Source organism: Amphiprion ocellaris, chromosome 12 (assembly GCF_022539595.1).
Source record: "Amphiprion ocellaris isolate individual 3 ecotype Okinawa chromosome 12, ASM2253959v1, whole genome shotgun sequence".
NCBI classification, from domain to species: Eukaryota; Metazoa; Chordata; class Actinopteri; family Pomacentridae; genus Amphiprion; species Amphiprion ocellaris.
Window position 1 is genome coordinate 17,692,169 of NC_072777.1, and position 20,052 is coordinate 17,712,220.

The 20,052-nt window shown below is 39.5% G+C and overlaps 1 protein-coding gene across 2 annotated transcripts in view; it reads left to right on the plus strand.

Moving 5' to 3' along the window:
- Positions 1 to 20,052, plus strand: part of rngtt (RNA guanylyltransferase and 5'-phosphatase) — a 130,523-nt gene that overhangs the window by 49,186 nt on the left and 61,285 nt on the right. For both annotated transcript variants that reach the window (XM_055015915.1, XM_055015914.1), the window contains exon 11: positions 2,332 to 2,496. In XM_055015915.1, coding sequence (XP_054871890.1) covers positions 2,332 to 2,496 — 165 coding nt within the window. The remainder of the gene's footprint in view (positions 1 to 2,331; positions 2,497 to 20,052) is intronic.

Here is a 20,052-nt window from a genome sequence, read left to right on the forward strand (position 1 = left end):
TAGTATATGAAGGTGCCAAGCACCAAGTGTCCTGAGGTGATGTATGATATCCGTTTCAGTGCTGATGAAAGCATTAGTCAGTAGTTTTGCTATATTAAGCTTTATCCATTACTCATGCTCGTCACAAATGCTGAATTACAACAGTTATAGTAAGTGAATGTAGTGCAGCACAATAAATGGCAGCCACAAGGTAGAGTATGAGTGTGACCTATCCAGACAGATTACCACTGAGAATAAGAGCAAAAAATATAAATAGCAGGCCAATTTCACCCATATAAATGATCTTTATAGCAGCAAGAGTAACAAGATTTTTATCTGCTCTGTTTTCATCGTTGAGGACAACACATGCCTTGAATCATCCACACTTACATCTTGTTCAATCCTGATGACACAGCTGACAGAAGGTGCTGCATGTGTGGGACATGACACCAGCTGTTGCTTCAGGAGAATGTAGCACGGTTATACCAGTCACCCTAAAGAAAAATCAAATCCTTAAGGAAATATTGTAATGGTCAAAAGATTTTACATTTTGTACAGGAGAAAGCAATAGCCTAAATAGAAAAAATAATGCCTGGTATGTCAAATATGAATGTTAAGGTCTATGTTATGAATGTTCATGGAGTTTTGCTTTTTTCCTCTTTTATTCCTCATTTGGGTTGGGTAGCTATATTGGAAAAGTATTTGTAGATATCTGGCATTTTAAATAAATATTCTGCTCATCACAGCCAGGTGAGAAAATGTTAGCTTGTCATGATTTTTAATGTGTTTTGGCAACAGAGAAATGACAGCTTACTTGGAGTTTGGGCTCCTTCTTTCCCACCAATAAGTTGAAATAAAATGAAATGTCAAATTGTTGTCATGCATTTAGTCCATTTCCATCTGGCATGTTTTCAGAACTCACTTCAGCAAATTTTCTTTTTTGTGATTTTAAAAGTGAAATCTGTGAGTCATTGTTTTTAATCACTTTGTCAATTAAGCAACAGAGATATGTGGTCGTAACTGTCACTTGACTGAGCTGTACCAAGCACATTTAATCACAACTCCTCTGCACCACCTAACACTTTATTATGGTCATACAGTCATGTTTGTTAAATTTGTTACTTGGCTGTTCTAATTTTCCACCCAAGTTTTATTATTAATATCCGGGGGCACCAAAGCTTTGTTTTTTTGTTTTTGTTTCTTTTAGTGCCACAGTCACAGTGGTCTGCCAGATGGGTTTGGTGGCACCTTTCCTCAGCCTTGGTGGCCCTGTTGAAAGACAGTAGTGGCTCAGGTCAATGTGCTTATCTGTGTAGAACAACTGTGTGCCTGGCCAGTGATGGGTGGTTGTCATAGTGACCACGAAAAACTGATTCCACTGTTCTATTTACTTTTGGTGTTATATCCCCCTTGAGCTTAACCTATTATAAGGTCTTTGTGTCCAAGGCTCAGAGTATGCACCTGCATACTGTTCACCTATGGGGCAGCTGTAAATAGAAGCTGCAGTCACTTGTATTGATGCTATGAGAATTTTACTATACAAGCCTTGGGTTTAGTGCTAGTTAGGCCTCCAACTAACAAATATGTTCTTTATTGATCTTTTTTTTTTTTACTTGACAATTTAGGATATTGGCTAAAATATAATAAAATACAAAAATATACACTGCCATTCAAAAGTTTGGGGTGACCCAGGCAATTTCATGTTTTCCATGAAAACTCACACTTTCTTTCATGTGCTGACACAATTGCACTAGGGTTTTCCAATCATCAATTAGCCTTTCAGCACCATTAGCTACCACAATGTACCATTAGAACACAGGAGTGATGGTTGCTGGAAATGGGCCTCTGCACCCCCATGTAGATATTCCATTAAAAATCAGCTGTTTCCAGCTAGAATAGTCACTTACCACATTAACAGTGTCTAGACTGTATTTCTGATTAATTTAATGTTATCTTCAATGCAAAAAAAATGCTTTTCTTTCAAAAATAAGGACATTTCTAAATGACCCCAAATATTTGAATGGTAGTGTATATTTAGTCATGAACAGGTCATATATATTTTGGTAGTCTTTAGTTTCTGGTGACTCCTACAACTATATTTCTATGACAGAATCATTGAAACACATGCATTTTTGTCACAAAAGACAATCATGCTTTTTGGTTCTTTCATAGATTTATGAAAGGTATTTTGGAAATAAGGGAGAAACTACTGTTAATCCCAAATAGGGACTGTTCAAGGACTGTTTGTTCCTTTATTATTGGATAATAATGATTTTTGTTCATGTATAGCAAATTTTAGACCTCAAGAGTAACATGTTTAGGGTACATTTTGATTTTTTTATTGTGTTTCAGGGACAGCCGGTTGGCCAGTGTGATTTCAATATCCGGCTATTATGCATAGAGAAGGAAATCATTTCTCCCCGCATGGAAAAGATGAAAACTGGACAGATTGACAAAACCAAGGAGCCTTACAGCGTCCGGCATAAGCCCTTCTTTGACATTCATGCAGCACGCAAGGTAATGTGATCAAAGGTGCTTTTTTGTCTTTCCAATCCACTTTCCTCCCTATTTCTTTGACAGATGTGACCCAGTCAAAACCTTTTCTTGCTTTTCACACTCAAATATACAAACAGAGATGGCCTAAATTTGCTACATATTGTATCCTCAAATGCAATTTGTGAGTCAGTGGTCTCCCAGTTATATACCTGGATGTTGTGTTCTCTAGGGCAACAGCTCTTCATGGATAAATTGGTCCCAAGTGAGGGGAGTAAGCAGCTGAAACACATCTATACACTGGCATCTAATGAATAGCACAACCTCAAATTGGGAAACTGGCAGCCTCCTAGAGTAAGGCCTGAGGTAGGGAACTTGTAGATGAATGCCTTTCACGTAGATCTGTACCCACTGGGACTGATCAGGCTCACCTTCAATACAGTAGCTGTTAGCATTAGAATATACTGCTGATGTTAGTCCTAGTTGTGTGAGCTCCAAAGTATAAGAGAGGACATAATGTCATAGATTTTTTTGAATGCCTGACTCCTGGTATGCTTTAATTATTCTGCCAAGGAGGGCGGCGGGGTTATGTGACGATCGGCATTGGTTTGTGTGTCTGTCTGTCTGTTCGCAACGTTACTCAAAAACGGATTAAAGGATTTGGATGTTCCCCACACTTCCCTCTTCCCCCGTCTCTCCCCCTCTCTACCCCTCTACCTCTCCACCCCTCTACCTCTCTACTCCTCTACCTCTGTACTCCTCTACCTCTCTACCTCTTCTGTTCCTCTCAACCCGCCCGGCCAGCAGGCAGATGGGTCCCCCCACATAAAGAGCCGGGTTCTGCTCAAATTTTTTTTCCCTGTTAAAAGGGTGTTTTCCTTGCCACTGCTGCCTTAGGGCTTGCTCTGGGGGTCAGGCATATGGGTTCTGTAAAGCGTCTTGAGACAAGTTGACTGTAATTGGTGCTATATAAATAATATTGAATTGAATTGAATTGGATGAAATTTTCAGGGAAGGTCAGAAATGACATAAGGACCTAATGATTCGATTTTGGCAGTGATGCAGCTTATAGTCTGGATCAACAAATTTCTTAAAGATTTCTGTATTGTGAGATAGCGACACAGCGTCACTGTAACTATGACTACAAGTGAACACTACGTCAGCTGCCTGCTGACAATCACAAGATTGCGATCCTACTACAAAATGACCATTGTGGACTTATTGGGACTTATCCGTCAGAAATGACACAAGGACCAAGTGATTAGATTTTGGCAGAGATGCAGCTTATAGTCTGGATCCACTATTTCTGTATCATTGATGGCATCATGGCATCACTGCAACTATGACAAGTGAAAACTGCGTTAGCAGCCTGCTGATGATCACATGATTGCGATCCTGCTACAAATCGACCACTGCAGACTTATCGGAACTCATCTGTTGGAAATGATACAAGGAATGAGCAGCCTTAGAGGAGTACTGCGCTCTCTGAGTGCTTTTCTAGTTTGTTCATTAATACCATGAAATGAAGTTAATTCAGCCATATTTTGTTGTCTATTTTTCTGCGTTATTCTTTTAGTTATCATATAATAAATGAATTACCATGGCTCAGGTTCTAGTATTGTGTTGTTCACAGACTGAAAACAGCAGAGCTTTTATCCTCTGAATAGCAGTTCAGCCTTTCTCAAAAGCTTGCACTTGTGCTCTACTATCAGGTCCGTGCTGTGGAAGGTCAGCATGCAATTAATTTGATGTTTTCCTCAGACCAAGATCAGTCAGAAATCTTGGCACTCCATATTCACAGTTGATCAAAGTGTACGGTGGGGGAGAGGTTTTAGATGTTTCTTGTGTTTTGTCACGTCTTCCTCTGCTATTGCTGATATTTTAGTGTTTTTGTACTTTGTAAAATTCTTAGTATGAATGGTTCTGTCACTTCTGGTCTAACCCTGTGTTGCCCACTTTTCTAAGAACCTTTATGAGGGCTCACCCGGCAAGCTTCAGGGTTCATGCTGATGAAGAAATTCTAGAAATGAAATCACTGGAGCTGTGTCTGGTTTCTGACTGCGCTATTGTGTTTTCCAGTGACCATCTGCTGCCCATACAGTTGTATCCCTGTTATATTTGACATTAAAAGAGGGAAACTGGAATCTGGCTCATTAATGCATAGCAGCACAAACCTCCACTTCATGGCATATCAACCAGGAATTCCTTGGAAGCAAATTTCAGTCACAGGCTGGGGTTGTATGAAAGCTTTTGTCTGTTGCTAGGCTGCTGTTTTTCATCTCAGACATTTATCCATTCTTGCTGCCAGTTCCTCGCCAATTTGAACCATTTATTCTTATGCTTCCTCCCCTTGTCTCATCATCTTACAAAGACCTCTTTTTGTATTACAGAATTTGAACATCAGAATAATCAGATATATTTTTGGAATTTCCCTCTTGTGTGGATTGAATGGACTGGACTGACAAAACATATTTGAGAGGACATTAATTCCGAATTTAAAGGCATTCATTAACTCAGTTTGTGCTGCCTGCTCTACAGTTAACTGTATGTAGATTGTTTAGTTTTGTCCCTGGTTATATGTAACACATACTTTATCTTTAGGGGATTCTTCTGTCTTTACAAGTGGATTTGGTGACATGCATCAGAGATAAACCAGGCCCTTCACTTACCATATCTGCAGAAAATTATATCAAGAAATAGAGTGAAATACAATCCCACAAGCAGTTTCTGGGTGTGCTTTTGCTCCTGTCAGGATCTTTCTTCAATGCAGGCTTATTTTTTGCTGCAATATCTAGCCCTGCACTGCTATGGAAACAGCAAAATCAAGGCCAGAAGTAGAGAGAAGTCTAAAATGTCCTGTATACAATTTGACACAGTTTGCCAATACAAAATAATTCTTTACAGTTCTTGAAAAGAGAGCATTCTGTGAGGTATGCCCTGTTTGAACAAGTCAGACAACTGCAGAGCTTATCCAGATTGAATGAAATGAGAATTTGACAATGTTAAAATTGCAAAAAGAAATTACATATATGTGAGTTTGTCTTTGCCCTTCACGGGGTATTTAATATCTCACACTCATTTATTATATCAGAAATTGGGCCCAAGATGAATAAAGTTTCCCATCATAAGATTGATATCTCCAACTGGCCCCAGGGCATCACGCAGCTCATCCCAGGAGTCCAGATAGAGGTGAATTGGGCCAAGAAAGACATGCGGTAAAAGAATCAGTTTTCTTACCTTAGAGTAAATCTCATCTTCAATTGCCTTTTTGAACTGAGATTGAATTTGGATAGAGACCGAAAAAGTAGCTATCTAAATAAGTTTGTAAGATTGCAGTCTTTTCATGGAGCTCATACGTAATTGCAGCAGGTCAGATTAGGATTTAGTATACGTACTGAATATAAAACAGCCAAGTTTCTTCCCTCACTTACCTTTGAACGTAAATAGTGAAGGGAAATAGAGTTTCAAGCCAATGCACAATGAAAGTACAATTGTTGATGTGTATTAAATACTTATTTTCTTTGGTGGGCCATTGCTAATCTTGTACCAAGGCCTGCTTGACTGCTGCAGTTTCCTCGCAAGAATATAAGCTGAAAACTAAAAACCCAAAGTGGTCTCTGTGACGCATCGCTTGTAGTAAGTTTTTTTTAAAAAAAAAAAAAAAAAAAAAAAATGTACTTGATTTGTATTTGTTCATAATAAGCTAATATGGCTCTTAATTAAAACTAATGTATTCTTTCAATATTAATTCATTATATGTCATTCATTTGTATTGTGTTTTGACATTTATGACTTATTCCTCCTTTGTTATTTCTTAGTACCTATCAGTGGTCCAAATAGTTACCCTACTGGGGAATAAGAAAATTATCTATTCCAGTCGAATCACATACCTCAAGGTTTTTCCTTTCCAACAATCTTGCCATTTTCTGATGTCAGTTCTCTGACTGTGTATGTCTTGATAGGGTAATTGTTCAAGTCAACTCTAAATCAATGAGTACACCCCAGTGTAGGATCACTTAAGTGTCAAATGATTCAAAATTGTGTCACTCTCAATAATTGTTCCTAGAGTTGAACAGCAGAGTATTTTCTCTTATGAACAATCAAAAATAAAAATACTTTGGAAAAACTATACAAAAAATACAGGCTCCAAAGTAGAAACAAACATGAATTCACCTGTGAACATTGACACAAAATGTAGAAAGTTTGATCACTGAGACTGCATCAAAAGGTTTATATAATGACTTGGAAACACCAGAACTTTCAGTAGTTTTTTGTCTGCTTCATAGCTCAACATGGAGAAGAACTGCCAGTGGAACTGAAAAATCTGACGGATAGAAAAGGATGTATAGAATATAATATAAGACGGCACGACTTTGGAAATCTAGCTCCAGAAAGCAGACAAGCAGGTGCTTGAGACTTGGCACAGGGGGTGTCAGCGGAAATCACAGTTTCTGTGACAACTCAGACAGTGAGATAGATATTGCATTTAGTCAACCTCTGTGGTAGACATCCAAGAAAAGCAAACTTTGCTCTATGATATTGAACAAAATGAATGAGGACATTTTTTTTGTCAGTTTAGACAAAGATCTATGAACAGTTAATTTATTCCGCTCATGTTGTGTCCAGCATATTTGGCATGAACCTTGTCTAAGCTACCGCAGTGAATCCTTAGTCCTGACAGTGAAGTACAGAGGGAGATCTGTGATGACATGTGGCAGCAAAAAATGTTAAAGAAATGATATAAGAGCTATTACCCTACTATTCAAACTAGACCTAATGCGATAACTGTAAGGGAACTTTTTTAATGAGAAAAGCACTCGAGACCGCAGTACTTCACCTATTCTGTTCATTGCCCCATATGCACGGTCAGAAAAACAGCATTTTTTTTTTTTTTTAAAGAAATGCAGCAATTGTTTATTAGTCATTGATGATCAAAAAGGACAGCAACATAGAATGTGGCCTTTTAATATACACAAAATGGACAAAATTGGTTGGTACCCCTTCGTTAATGAAAGTAACCCTATAAATAGGCCGACTGACTGATTACAAGTTTGTGGACACCTGTGATGCTAATTAGAGGACACACCTTGATTGAACATGTCCCTATGGTCACATTATTTTCAGTCTTTTCTAGGGGTACCATCATTTTTGTCCAGGCCTGTTTCATGATTTTATTTTTTGAAATAATTCTGTTAAACCATGGTTCAAAAGCAATGTCTGATTTTCACTGGTTAATTTTCATAGAATTTTTATTCATTATTGCTCTTGTCAGATTCAAATTATTTTGTGACCATTGTGGGTTTTTCTTTCTTTAACGAAGGGGTACCAACAATTTTGTCCACGTGTGTGGATGTACCCACAAACAACATGACCTTGCGCTGAGCACAGGTGTGTGTTATGCATGTGTACGTTATGTACAGATACCGAATTGCGTGACCTAAATACGTAGTGGGAATTGATGGGACTCGGAAACACCCCCACAATTTAATCAATTGTTCCTTGTATGATTTGCGATAGATAAGTCCTGATGATTCCACAGCGGTGGATTTGTAGCAGGATTGCAATCATGTCATCGCTGATGTAGTGTTCACTTGTAGTCATACTTGCACTGATACAGAAATCTTTAACAAATCTGTGGATCCAGACTATAAGCCACATCACTGCCAAAATCTAATACATTTGGTCCTTCCGTCTTTTCGGACCTTCCCTGAAAATTTCATCCAAATTCATTAATCAGTTTGTGAGTAATGTTGCTAACAGATAGACGGACAGACAGACAAACCAACACAGATCGTCCCATAACTCCGCCGTGTTCATTGGTGGAGTAATTATTTAACATTTAAATTATATTACACAGGAGTGTACTTACTTATGTTGTATAATATACTGTCTATTAGTAGTGCAGCGATTGTGATTTGTGGCCTTAAGAATGTGTACGCCTGCCGCTGCAGAATCTGCAGCTTTAAAAATCTACTTCCAAAGATAAACCAGTACACATTTATTTTTATGTAAAATTATCTCAGCAAAGTAACTTACTGAATTTCCAGATAAGAATTTTATCTAAATGGGTACACTGTGAAAACTCAGTTGGAAAAAAAAATCTAATTTGAATCCAGCTGTTGTAGAATTCAGCAAGGTACAAACAGAAACAATTACTCATGTGCAGTGGGTGATGAGAAGACTCTTTATATTTTTCTGGCTCATCTTTCTCTCCAGTGGGTGTAGTTGTCATTAACAAGCCTTGGTTCTGTGTAAATGTTCTCCTCCCATGGTCCACTTATTATCGTTATTATTATACCCAGACTTATCAGAGTCCTGCTTTTACAGCTGGAGCAGGGTTATTGTGGTCAGGCTAAATGAAAGTATGTCTCATTAGCGGAGGGCTGTCAGTCTGCTAGGTTCTTCCTTGCTGCACCTGTGTAATCTGAGCTGCTCTATGGTGACTCCAGTCAACCCAAACACAAATTTACCAGTGTGAGGGGTGTTTTTTTCTCAACATGCTTTGGGTTTACTCTGTGTCTCTGCCATGTCTCAAGTTTGTTGTAAGCCTTTGGCTAGATAATGACTGAACTAGTGAAGTAAAATCTGTGTTACTGACTAGTAAATCTGCCATTTTTTACATGGTCTAACTCACGATAAAAATGACTGAATCCTTTACTAGGGGAATATAGGTAGTCAGAAGCTCACAGCTAGTTTATGACATACACTGTAGCAAAACCACCCATCAGTATGGGTCTCTGGCCTTGGTAATACAAACATCCTCCACGGTTAGGTTCAAGACTAAGCTGCACTCTATAACCTGCATTCTCTCTCCTGCTGCTGCTGCACCCACTCACAGAGGGAAGCATGTTGACTGTTGTATAAGGGCTTATGCTGCTTGGAAGAACACACATGGACCCGATGACTAATGTTTGTTTACCTCAGTTGCTTTGAGATTTTTTAGTTTTCTTCAAAGTCTCCAAGACGTTATGCAACAACTGATGATGCATGGCATATCTATACAGTAAAGGTCGGATTCACTGGAGAGACAGGCTGAATATGTGGCAATATCGAAGTGTAGCAGCTTCTTTTATCTGTTCTGCTTCCCAGTTCTGCTTGTGCCTTCCAGGCTCAGGGGTGATGTACCGAAGGAAAGAAACATGTGTCCTGAGAGTCAGGTCACAAGGTCAGGTGCTTCACAACAAAATATTTACATATCACTAGTCACCAGCTTTTTAGCTGCTTTTTTGATATATGTGATAGAAAACTGAACAGTTATAGAATATTGATCTTGGAAAAGAGCAATTTCAATGTCACATTGTACTTCTGGAAATGGTAATGAGGATAATGTTGCAAATAATTTCCCGCTCCTTGTCATGGCCTAATGATTATGGCACATAGCACACACCATAACTGCAATGGCGGTGGTTTCATTCCCAGCCTGGGGACCTTTGGTGGATGTTATACGCTGGTTTTTCTTCCCGCTACACCATTAACTGTCAACTAAAGGTGAAATGCCCCAAGAAAATTTCCAAAACAAAATTCCTGCCTTTTCAGAGGCCAGGCGATTAACCAGTTATTGGGAAAATATTTGTCAGTTTAACTAGTAATGAAAACATTTTTTTAGTTTGTCTCCTTAAGTTAAATTGGAGTCTTTCCTGCTGTGAAGAGTTATGATACAATGCTGTGATAACTACAGGATGACAATAGAGTGCGATATTTTAATTTGATGTGAAAGTCTTAGCCTATAACAGCCGCGGTCATAGTTAAATCTCGATTAAGCTTGACAACTACGCAACCGTTCAAAAATTTGTCACCCAGACAATGAAAACTCACACTTTTAATCATGTGCTAACATAATTGCACAAGGGTTTTCTAATCATCAGTTAGCCTTTCAACACCATTAACTAACACAATGTACCATTAGAATACAGGAGTGATGGTTGCTGGAAATGTTCCTCTGTACTCCTATGTAGATATTCCATGAAAAATCAGCCGTTTCCTGCTAGAATAGTCATTTATCACATCAACAATGTCTAGACTGTATTTCTGATTGGTTTAATGTTATCTTCAGTGCAAAAAAACTGCCTTTCTTTCAAAAATAGACATTTCTAAGTGACCCCAAACTTTTGAACGGAAAGAAAGATATAGCCTCTGGATTAGGTTATTAAGTGTCTTCAGATGTGCTTTGGACTTTCATTCTGCATTTCACTGCTCTGCCTTTACTCTGCTGTCTATCTTCTTCTGTTTGATCCAACATGATGTTGTGACATTCTTCTTCTTCATTCTTATCTCCATCCTGTCAACAGTTGCCAAGATAGCCTGCACAGCTGCTGCTATAACAGTACAAACCTGCATCCTTTCTACAATGCGACCTATAATTTGTAATAATTTCTGTCCTATGTCTGTCATTTAAAGTCGAACTGAATTTCTCACTCCCTGTATGAGGATGGAAACTGCAGTGATAGTGCAGCCATTATTATATTTTTCCATTTTATAAAATGGGATAAAATGTTTTTGAACATTATTGTGGTCATGCCATCAGAGCTTAAAGTTTAAGTAAGCATTTCCTATTGCAGCTGTTGGCCGATGAACATCTCAAAATGGAAAGTACTGGAGACAGGATATACTGTATGCATGGCTATTCATTTCCTAGAAATGACATATATATAACATTACATATAATTTACACTTATAATACAAAAAGGAAATGAGTAAAAAATAATCAACATTGTTATAGTATATGCTCATCTGGAGGTAAGCTGCCACCAGCAGCCATCATTGTTTAACCAGAAGTGGTTTTTACCAGAGCTTTTCACAACAACACAAAAAATGTTGTCATTTAGTTTTTTAAGTGTTACCTTTGGCTTGTTTGTGTGCAATAGTGGTTTGATGGAGCATGTCCAGATGAAAAGACTTACTTTGCCAGTATAACACCATTTTGCAGTAAAAGGTACAACTGTTCATATATATATTCAGTTCAATTCAATTTTATTTATATAGCGCCAATTACAGTCAAATTGTCTCGAGACGCTTTACAGAACCCATATGCCTGACCCCCAGAGCAAGCCAAAAGGCGACAGTGGCAAGGAAAACACCCTTTTAACAGGGAAAAAAAACCTCGAGCAGAACCCGGCTCTAATGTGGGGGGACCCATCTGCCTGCTAGCCGGGCAGGTTGAGAGGGACAGAAGAGGTAGAGAGGTGGAGATAGAGGGATGGAGGTAGAGGGGAAGAGGTAGAGGGATAGAGATGGAGGGGTAGAGGTAGAGATAGAGGGATACAGATAGAGGGATAGAGGTAGAGAGTTACAGGTAGAGGGTTACAGTTGGTGGGAGAACAACCACACATCTGAAGCATCCAGCTCTGGGACCAGGGACACTCGGAGAAAGGACACAGGGACAAATAGAGTTAGTGTAATGCAATAATGATATATATAGTAAATACATAGGTAGTTAGAGAAGGGCTCAGTGCATCAAGAGAGGTCCCCCAGCAGCCTAGGCTTATAGCAGCATAACTAGGGGCAAACTAAAGGGATGTCAAGAGGGGAAGTCAGTTGTGCAAATGAAAACACCAGCTCACCCCGTCAGGGTCCCCCAGTCAGCCCTAACTATAAGCTTTGTCAAAAAGGAAGGTTTTAAGCCTGGTCTTAAAAATAGAGAGGGTGTCCGCCTCCCGAACCCAAACTGGGAGCTGGTTCCACAGGAGAGGCGCCTGATAACTGAAGGCTCTGCCTCCCATTCTACTTTTAGAGATTCTAGGAACAACAAGTAAGCCTGCAGTCTGAGAGCGAAGAGTTCTGCTAGGATAGTATGGTACTATCAGGTCTTTAAGATATGATGGAGATTGGTTGTTAAGATCTTTATATGTCAGAAGAAGGATTTTGAATTCTATTCTAGATTTAACAGGAAGCCAATGAAGAGAAACCAATATAGGAGAAATATGATCTGTCTTGCTAACTCCCGTCAGTACTCTGGCTGCAGCGTTTTGGATCAGCTGTAGATGTTTCAGAGAGCTATTGGGACAACCTGATAATAAGGAATTACAGTAGTCAAGCCTAGAAGTAACAAATGCATGGACTAGTTTTTCTGCATCACTCTGAGACAGGATCTTCCTGATTTTCACAATATTTCTCAGTTGGAAAAAGGAAGTCCTACAGATTTGTTTTATGTGCGAGTTAAAGGATATGTCCTGGTCAAAGATAACGCTGAGGTTCCTCACAGTAGTACTGGAGGCCAACGTAATGCCGTCCAGAGTAACTATATGCTTTGAAAGCAATTTTCTAAGATGTTTGGGGCCAAATACAATGACTTCAGTCTTGTCTGAATTTAGTAGTAGGAAATTATAGGTCATCCAGTTCTTTATGTCCTTAAGACAATCTTGCAGTCTGCCTAGCTGATTAGTTTCATCTGGCTTCGTAGATAAATACAATTGAGTGTCGTCAGCGTAACAGTGGAAATTAATACAGTGCTTCCTAATAATATTGCCTAAGGGAAGCATGTATAATGTGAACAGTATTGGTCCTAAGACAGAACCCTGAGGAACTCCATGATTAACCCTAGTATGCTCAGAAGAGTCATTCTTGACATGCACAAACTGGAACCTGTCTGATAAGTAGGATTTAAACCAGTCCAGTGCTGTCCCTTTAATGCCAATAGAATGTTCTAGTCGCTGTAATAAAAGTTTGTGGTTGTTTGTATTGAATGCTGCACTAAGGTCCAACAAAATAAGTATAGAGACCAGTCCATTATCTGACGCTATGAGAAGGTCATTAGTAACTTTCACCAGAGCCGTTTCTGTGCTATGATGCACTCTGAAGCCTGACTGAAACAAGCTATTCCTTTGTAAATGTTCACATAATTGATTTGCAACTGTTCTTTCCAGAATTTTAGAGAGAAATGGGAGGTTAGAAATTGGTGTATAGTTGGCTAAAACATCTGGATCTAGAGTGGGCTTTTTAAGTAAAGGTTTGATTACAGCAACCTTAAAAGCCTGTGGTACACAGCCTGTTACTAGAGAGAGATTAATCAGATCTAACATTGAGGAATTAATTAAAGGTAAAGCCTCCTTGAACAGTCTAGTTGGGATAGGATCTAAAAGACATGTCGATGGTTTGGATGTAGAAACTATTGAAATTAGTTCAGAGAGATGTATGGGAGTGAAAAATTCTAAATATCCATCTGGCCTTACAGCCAATTCTAAAGTATCTGTACTCGATGATACATCTGTGACATTTGTAGGAAGGGCCAGATTAATTTTTTCTCTAATCGTAATAATTTTATTTGTAAAGAAGCTCATGAAGTCGTTACTGCTCCAAGCTAAAGGAATACAAGGTTCAACATATATATGTGTGTGTGTGTGTGTGTGTGTGTGCGTGCGTGCGTGCGTGCGTGCGTGCGTGCGTGCGTGCGTGCGTGCGTGCGTGCGTGCGTGTGTGTGTATATATGTATGTGTGTATATATATATATATATATATATATATATACAGAGAGAGAGAGAGAGAGAGAGATCTAGCATTTGTGTCGTGTCTCACTATGGGAACGCCTCCTGCATGGCCCCATCAGAAGCTCACATACCATAATACCAGCCTCAGTTGACTGCACTAGTGACTCCTATGTCAGGAGGGCTGGGGATCCTTGTCCTTCTTTTCAATAGGCTGACAAAGCATCAGCTGTCCTTCAGAAATCTGTTGACAGCTATACTGTTATATGGCAGGTGAAACTGTCCAGAAACCATAGTGCACTACTGTGTCACCAGGTGCTTTGCCCCTTGTTGTACAATTTGGCACAAGCTCACAAACAATAGCAAAATTTATCTGCGGTTAGTTCTGGTGCTGAGTAGCACTATATTCTCTGTAGGAAGTGGCAATATTTCCAATATTTCAAGTAGAAATGCCTTGCAGGTAGCAATACCTTCAGAAAGGTAGTACTGCTTTTCATCCTCACACGAGCCGGGTTAATAGCATTATGTTCCCTTCGCCACCTAGTAGCTGCAAAAGCTGTTAAGTTTTGTCGATGGTTGTTCTAGCGTTTGTAGCCCATTAGCTAATCATGGTTATGGCTAATAACCCCAGTGAAGATGGGAAAAGACTGAATTGTTGCCCTGCGTCAACAAAATATCTGTTGGGACAACCACCCCTTGTGTGCAGCATTCTGAGCTTCCAACACACACTCAGGCTGCCTTAATCTATACCCATGACAGCCTCGACTGCGTTGTCTTTCCTCGAAATCTGCTCCGGCCACCATTAGCTCACCAGGCTAGCCTTTCAAGTGGAGACCTGCTGATGTGAGTCAGCAAGGCAAAGTGGAAATGTCTAAATGTTTGGCCACTACACCTGGACCAAGCTGGCCAGAGGACCAAGCAGACCCCCTCTGCCAAAGCAGAGGTGAGCTTGTTTTAAATGACAGCTGACATTATGTCAGCCTATTGTCTAGTGCAGGGGTCCCCCAGCCCTCCTGACATAATGGTATTTGAGCTTCTGATGAGTCTCACGGAGACGTTCCCATAGTGAGACACTCACTCATGGTGATCAGAGTACTTGGGTTACATTTATAACCTGTCGTTATAATTTGGTTTGTCTGTAGCTACACCAGGGCAGATGTTGGTGATCTGTCATCATAGTGCAAGTGAAGACAGATCACCAACATCTGCCCTGGTGTAGCTACACCAGGCAGATGTTGGTGATCTGTCTTCACTGCACTATGATGACAGATCACCAACATCTGCCCTGGTGTAGCTACAGACAAACCAAATTATAACGACAGGTTATAAATGTAACCCAAGTACTCTGATCACCATGAGTGAGTGTCTCACTATGGGAACGTCTCCCGTGAGACCTCATCAGAAGCTCAAATACCATTATGTCAGGAGGCTGGGGGACCCCTGCACTAGACAATAGGCTGACATAATGTCAGCTGTCATTTAAAACAAGCTCACCTCTGCTTTGGCAGAGGGGGTCTGCTTGGTCCTCTGGCCAGCTTGGTCCAGGTGTAGTGGCCAAACATTTAGACATTTCCACTTTGCCTTGCTGACTCACTCATCAGCAGGTCTCCACTTGAAAGGCTAGCCTGGTGAGCTAACTGTGGCCGGAGCAGATTTCGAGGAAAGACAACGCAGTCGAGGCTGTCATGGGTATAGATTAAGGCAGCCTGAGTGTGTTGGAAGCTCAGACATGCTGCACACAAGGGGTGGTTGTCCCAAACAGATATTTTGTTGACGCAGGGGCAACAATTCAGTCTTTTCCCATCTTCACTGGGGTTATTAGCCATAACCATGATTAGCTAATGGGCTACAAACGCTAGAACAACCATCGACAAAACTTAACAGCTTTTGCAGCTACTAGGTGGGCCGAAGGGAACATAATGCTATTAACCCGCTCGTGTGAGGATGAAAAGCAGTACTACCTTTCTGAAGGTATTGCTACTGCAAGGCATTTCTACTTGAAATATTGGAAATATTGCCACTCCTACAGAGAATATAGTGCTACTCAGCACCAGAACTAACCGCAGATAAATTTTGCTATTGTTTTGTGAGCTTGTGCCAAATTGTACAACAAGGGGCAAAGCACCTGGTGACACAGTAGTGCACTATGGTTTCTGGACAGTTTCACCTGCCATATAACAGTATAGCTGTCAACAGATTTCTGAAGGACAGCTGATGCTTTGTCAGCCTATTGAAAAGAAGGACAAGGATCCCCAGCCCTCCTGACATAGGAGTCACTAGTGCCAGTCAACTGAGGCTGGTATTATGGTATGTGAGCTTCTGATGGGGCCATGCAGGAGGCGTTCCCATAGTGAGACACGACACAAATGCTATGAAAGAGAACCTCAATTACAAATACAACAAAAGTGTGGAATGTAACATAATAAAACTTGTATTTTATGCAAAGATAGGAAACCATGTCATAGAGAGCACCTCTGTGAGACTGAAGAGACCGATGCCTGATCCAAGTACTTTGTCTAGCATTATACCAAAACACCTGTCTTAGCTGCTCTATCATCTATGATGACACTGTTGGTCTTTTGCAAAAATTCTCTTTGAAGTGAGAAAAATCTGCTGTACATCAGATAAAATCTGCTGCAAAGGGGAACTTTGATCAATTAAGCTGTGCTTGAAGCTGTTGTCCTGTGAGTCGCATATCACGCAAGCTGTTGACTCTCAGAAACTTGTCTTCTGATTCTGTTGTGGCTTTGAGTCTTCCAGGCCTCTTCCTGTCAGAGTTTCCTCCAATTTCTGAGTGCTTTTTGATGGTGAAGAAAACTCTACTCATTGACACCTCGAGTTTCTTCACAATTTCTCTATAGGAAAGACCTACATTTTTAAGTGTTATGATGGCTGTCTCTCTTCAGTTGTTAATTGCCTTTTCCTCACCATTTTTATAACAACACATTACTTTATGCAGTACAATACTGTTCAAATAATGCTCTGGAGGGTATGGTGCCACGGTGTGTTCCAACACTACTTTTATGCAGACTGACGGGGTTGTACTGAAATATTTTTGGCATTCTATAAAATCTTATGGCATGGCATGATTGGAACTTTATACATTTTGACTTGATTCTTTTGTATACGCATTATATAACAATCACTAATTATTTCTTCTAAAATGAACTTTTGATTATACTTGAAGTGATTACTACTACTTTGTGGAAAAGAACCCAAAGTTATGGTTTCTCTTTGGCTCTGTACACCAAAAAGGAACTGTACTGGATTTTTTTAAAGGTCCAGAGGTGATGAATTTGCAGCTTCAGAGCACAGCAGACAGTAAAAAATCCTGTGTTTCTTATACCAAGGGATGATTTCACATTTCCACAAAATGCTTTGCTGCCAAACATCATTGTTTTTTTTTTCACAACATGTTCCAGGAAAGTAAGTGAAATCATTAGGCCTTAGAGAAGCACAGCACACATTTAACAGAATCTACAGAAAACTGTTCACTCCCTGCTGTATCTGCAAAGAGAGCAGAGCAACATCAGTGCTCTCCAGAATGATGAATGAGTCACAGCAGATCACACAAAGCTTGACAACCATGTTGACATGGAGAAGGCAGATAGCCAGACTACAAAGAACCAGTGCCTTTTTTGAAGGAATGGCATGTAGGCGGTAAGATCTGGGAGTTCCATTTCAGTTCTCTTGCCATCCTAGCACACCCACTCACCACCTTCGGCAAGCACAGTGAACCTTGGATAGAGAGATGAGGAGAAAGAAGGTTTCCACACACATCTCCTCCTACAGTAGGGAAGTTCCTAGGAGTGATAATGCAGAGAGGGGGCAGCGACCCTGCTTTAATGGTAAACCTCTTCAGTTAGGAAACACAAAGCTGAGCCTGGTATAGTAGAGTTGTGTAGGCGGAAGCGAACAGCAAAGCCCCATTAAGAGATAAAGCTTTCATTGTAGACTCCAGGGCACAAACGGGACAACGGAAGTGCCAGGGAGACAAATCAACTGCTAACATGCTCAGCAGTGTCTTTACCCTGCAGGAGTGAATGTCTGGGTGATGGAAATCAAAACATTTTCCCCTGTACTATTTCATGCCATTTCACATAAGAACACAACGCTTTACTGATAGCGTGACAACACTGAAATTACATGGAAGTACATCATTACTACTATTACTACTATTCTTAATGTAATCCATTTCACAGAGACATACTTTAATTAGTCAACCAAACTGAAAAAAAGACTTGAGCTGCAGTTTTAATCTGAATTTAGCAACTAGTAGGATTAAAAACTATTTAAAAAGAAATACAAGGAACATGTCATTCAAGAAATGTTAAATAAAACACACACATACCCTGTGTCCTAACTCGATCAACAAAACTTTAACATTATAAGGTTATACAACATAGCAAAATGCAAGCATCGCACTTCACATATCTCGGTGACAACATGCAAAAGTGGTAACACAGTTTTGTGAAACTTATTTTCTGGATTAAATTGTTTTTGAATGAAATACCCCCCAAAATGCTGAAAATTGCTTCTCATAATTCCCAAGAACACAACATTAAAATGTTCAGATGTTTTTGTTGTGTGACAAGCTCTCCAAAACCTTAAAAGATATTCAGTTAGCTATTAATGACACATCACAAATTAAATCGGCACCTTTTCACATTGGAGGGGATAGAACAACAGGATACCAGACACTTCTCAAATATAAATTTTGTTGCAGCTTAATTTTCTTTTGATCAACAGATTCACTGATTGTTTCAGCTCAAGTAAAGTTGGTGACTGCAAGTTACATAACTGCTGCTTAGACCCGATGACTGGATACATGAGAAAAAAAACACCTGACAAGGACCAGGAAAATGTTACCCATCAGTCAAGGAGAAGAAACAAATCTACGAAGTACATCTGAAGTCTGTGCTGTTCCAGCCTTGGTCTGTCCCTATGACTTGTGTGTGATTGAATTTTATCCATATACCAATAGAAAAGCAAAAGTCAACTATAAAAACTATCTTAGGAGTGAAACCTTAACAAAGGCATAAAAACATTTAATTTATGAAGGCATGCAAGCCAATGTTTTGGATGGATCTTGGTAGCGCACACTTGTAATCAGAACTGAGGTAAGATAAATAAAATTTTAATGTTGCTGGAATTAGCTGTTTTGTCTGTACCGTTTATAGCTTTTGTACTGCAGACTTTGCTGTGTGTTAGCTGCCACAATTATGCAAGGAGGGTAAAATACAGCTTTGAACTAGACTCTGAATAACCATTTTAGTATGTTTAAAAAAAAATTAAAAGAAAAGAAATTAGGATGCATCAAAGGTGTACTATAGTACTATAATAGTGTTCTGATGTGGATAGTATCAGTGTAAGTGAATAATATGTTTCTGCACACCAAGTGCCAAAAGACTGATGATTTTTCAGGTTGACTATTATCAGGGTAAAATAAAATGATTAAAAATCCACACACATATCTGTCAGATATTAACATTTTTATTGGAGTGTCTCGTATTCAAAAGATAACTGTAGTAAATACTTCTGTTTCTTGATGTTTTGATAGTTACTAAGCAATATGTGCATTGACTAGATGCAGAAATTTTATGAAGAATACTTCTACGCTCCCCTCCAACAGTATTGGAACAGTTAGGCCAAATCCTTTATTTTTGCTGCAGATTTAGTTTCTAAGTTGTGTATTAGATCCAGATGTAAATACCTGGAAATAAAAGCTGAAATGTCTCATATTCATCGATTGATGTCAAAACCCAAATGCTTTCAATCTACAGCTAAAATAAAGGAACTGGCCTCACTGTTCCAATATTTTTTGTAGGGGAATGTATGTCTTACTGTCTTTTAATATGCTTACTGTGCACAAGCAAGACAATGCAGCATATACAGTCGCACTCCAAGGTTTAAATACAATGTAAAGGCCACGTCTTTGAAACGCATCTTTGCCACACACAAAAAAAAAAAAAAAACAATCACGAATTTTGCTTGTTTCATAGATTTATTATTGGTCGACTGGAAAAATGACAAAGCCTGCTGTTTCAAAACTACACATACAGTATATCTAGAGTAACATTTGGTTAAGAGTCCTGTCTTGATGGGGTTTCCGTCAGGACTTTTAGGAGGCCAGTCTAAAACCTTAATTCTAGCCTGATTT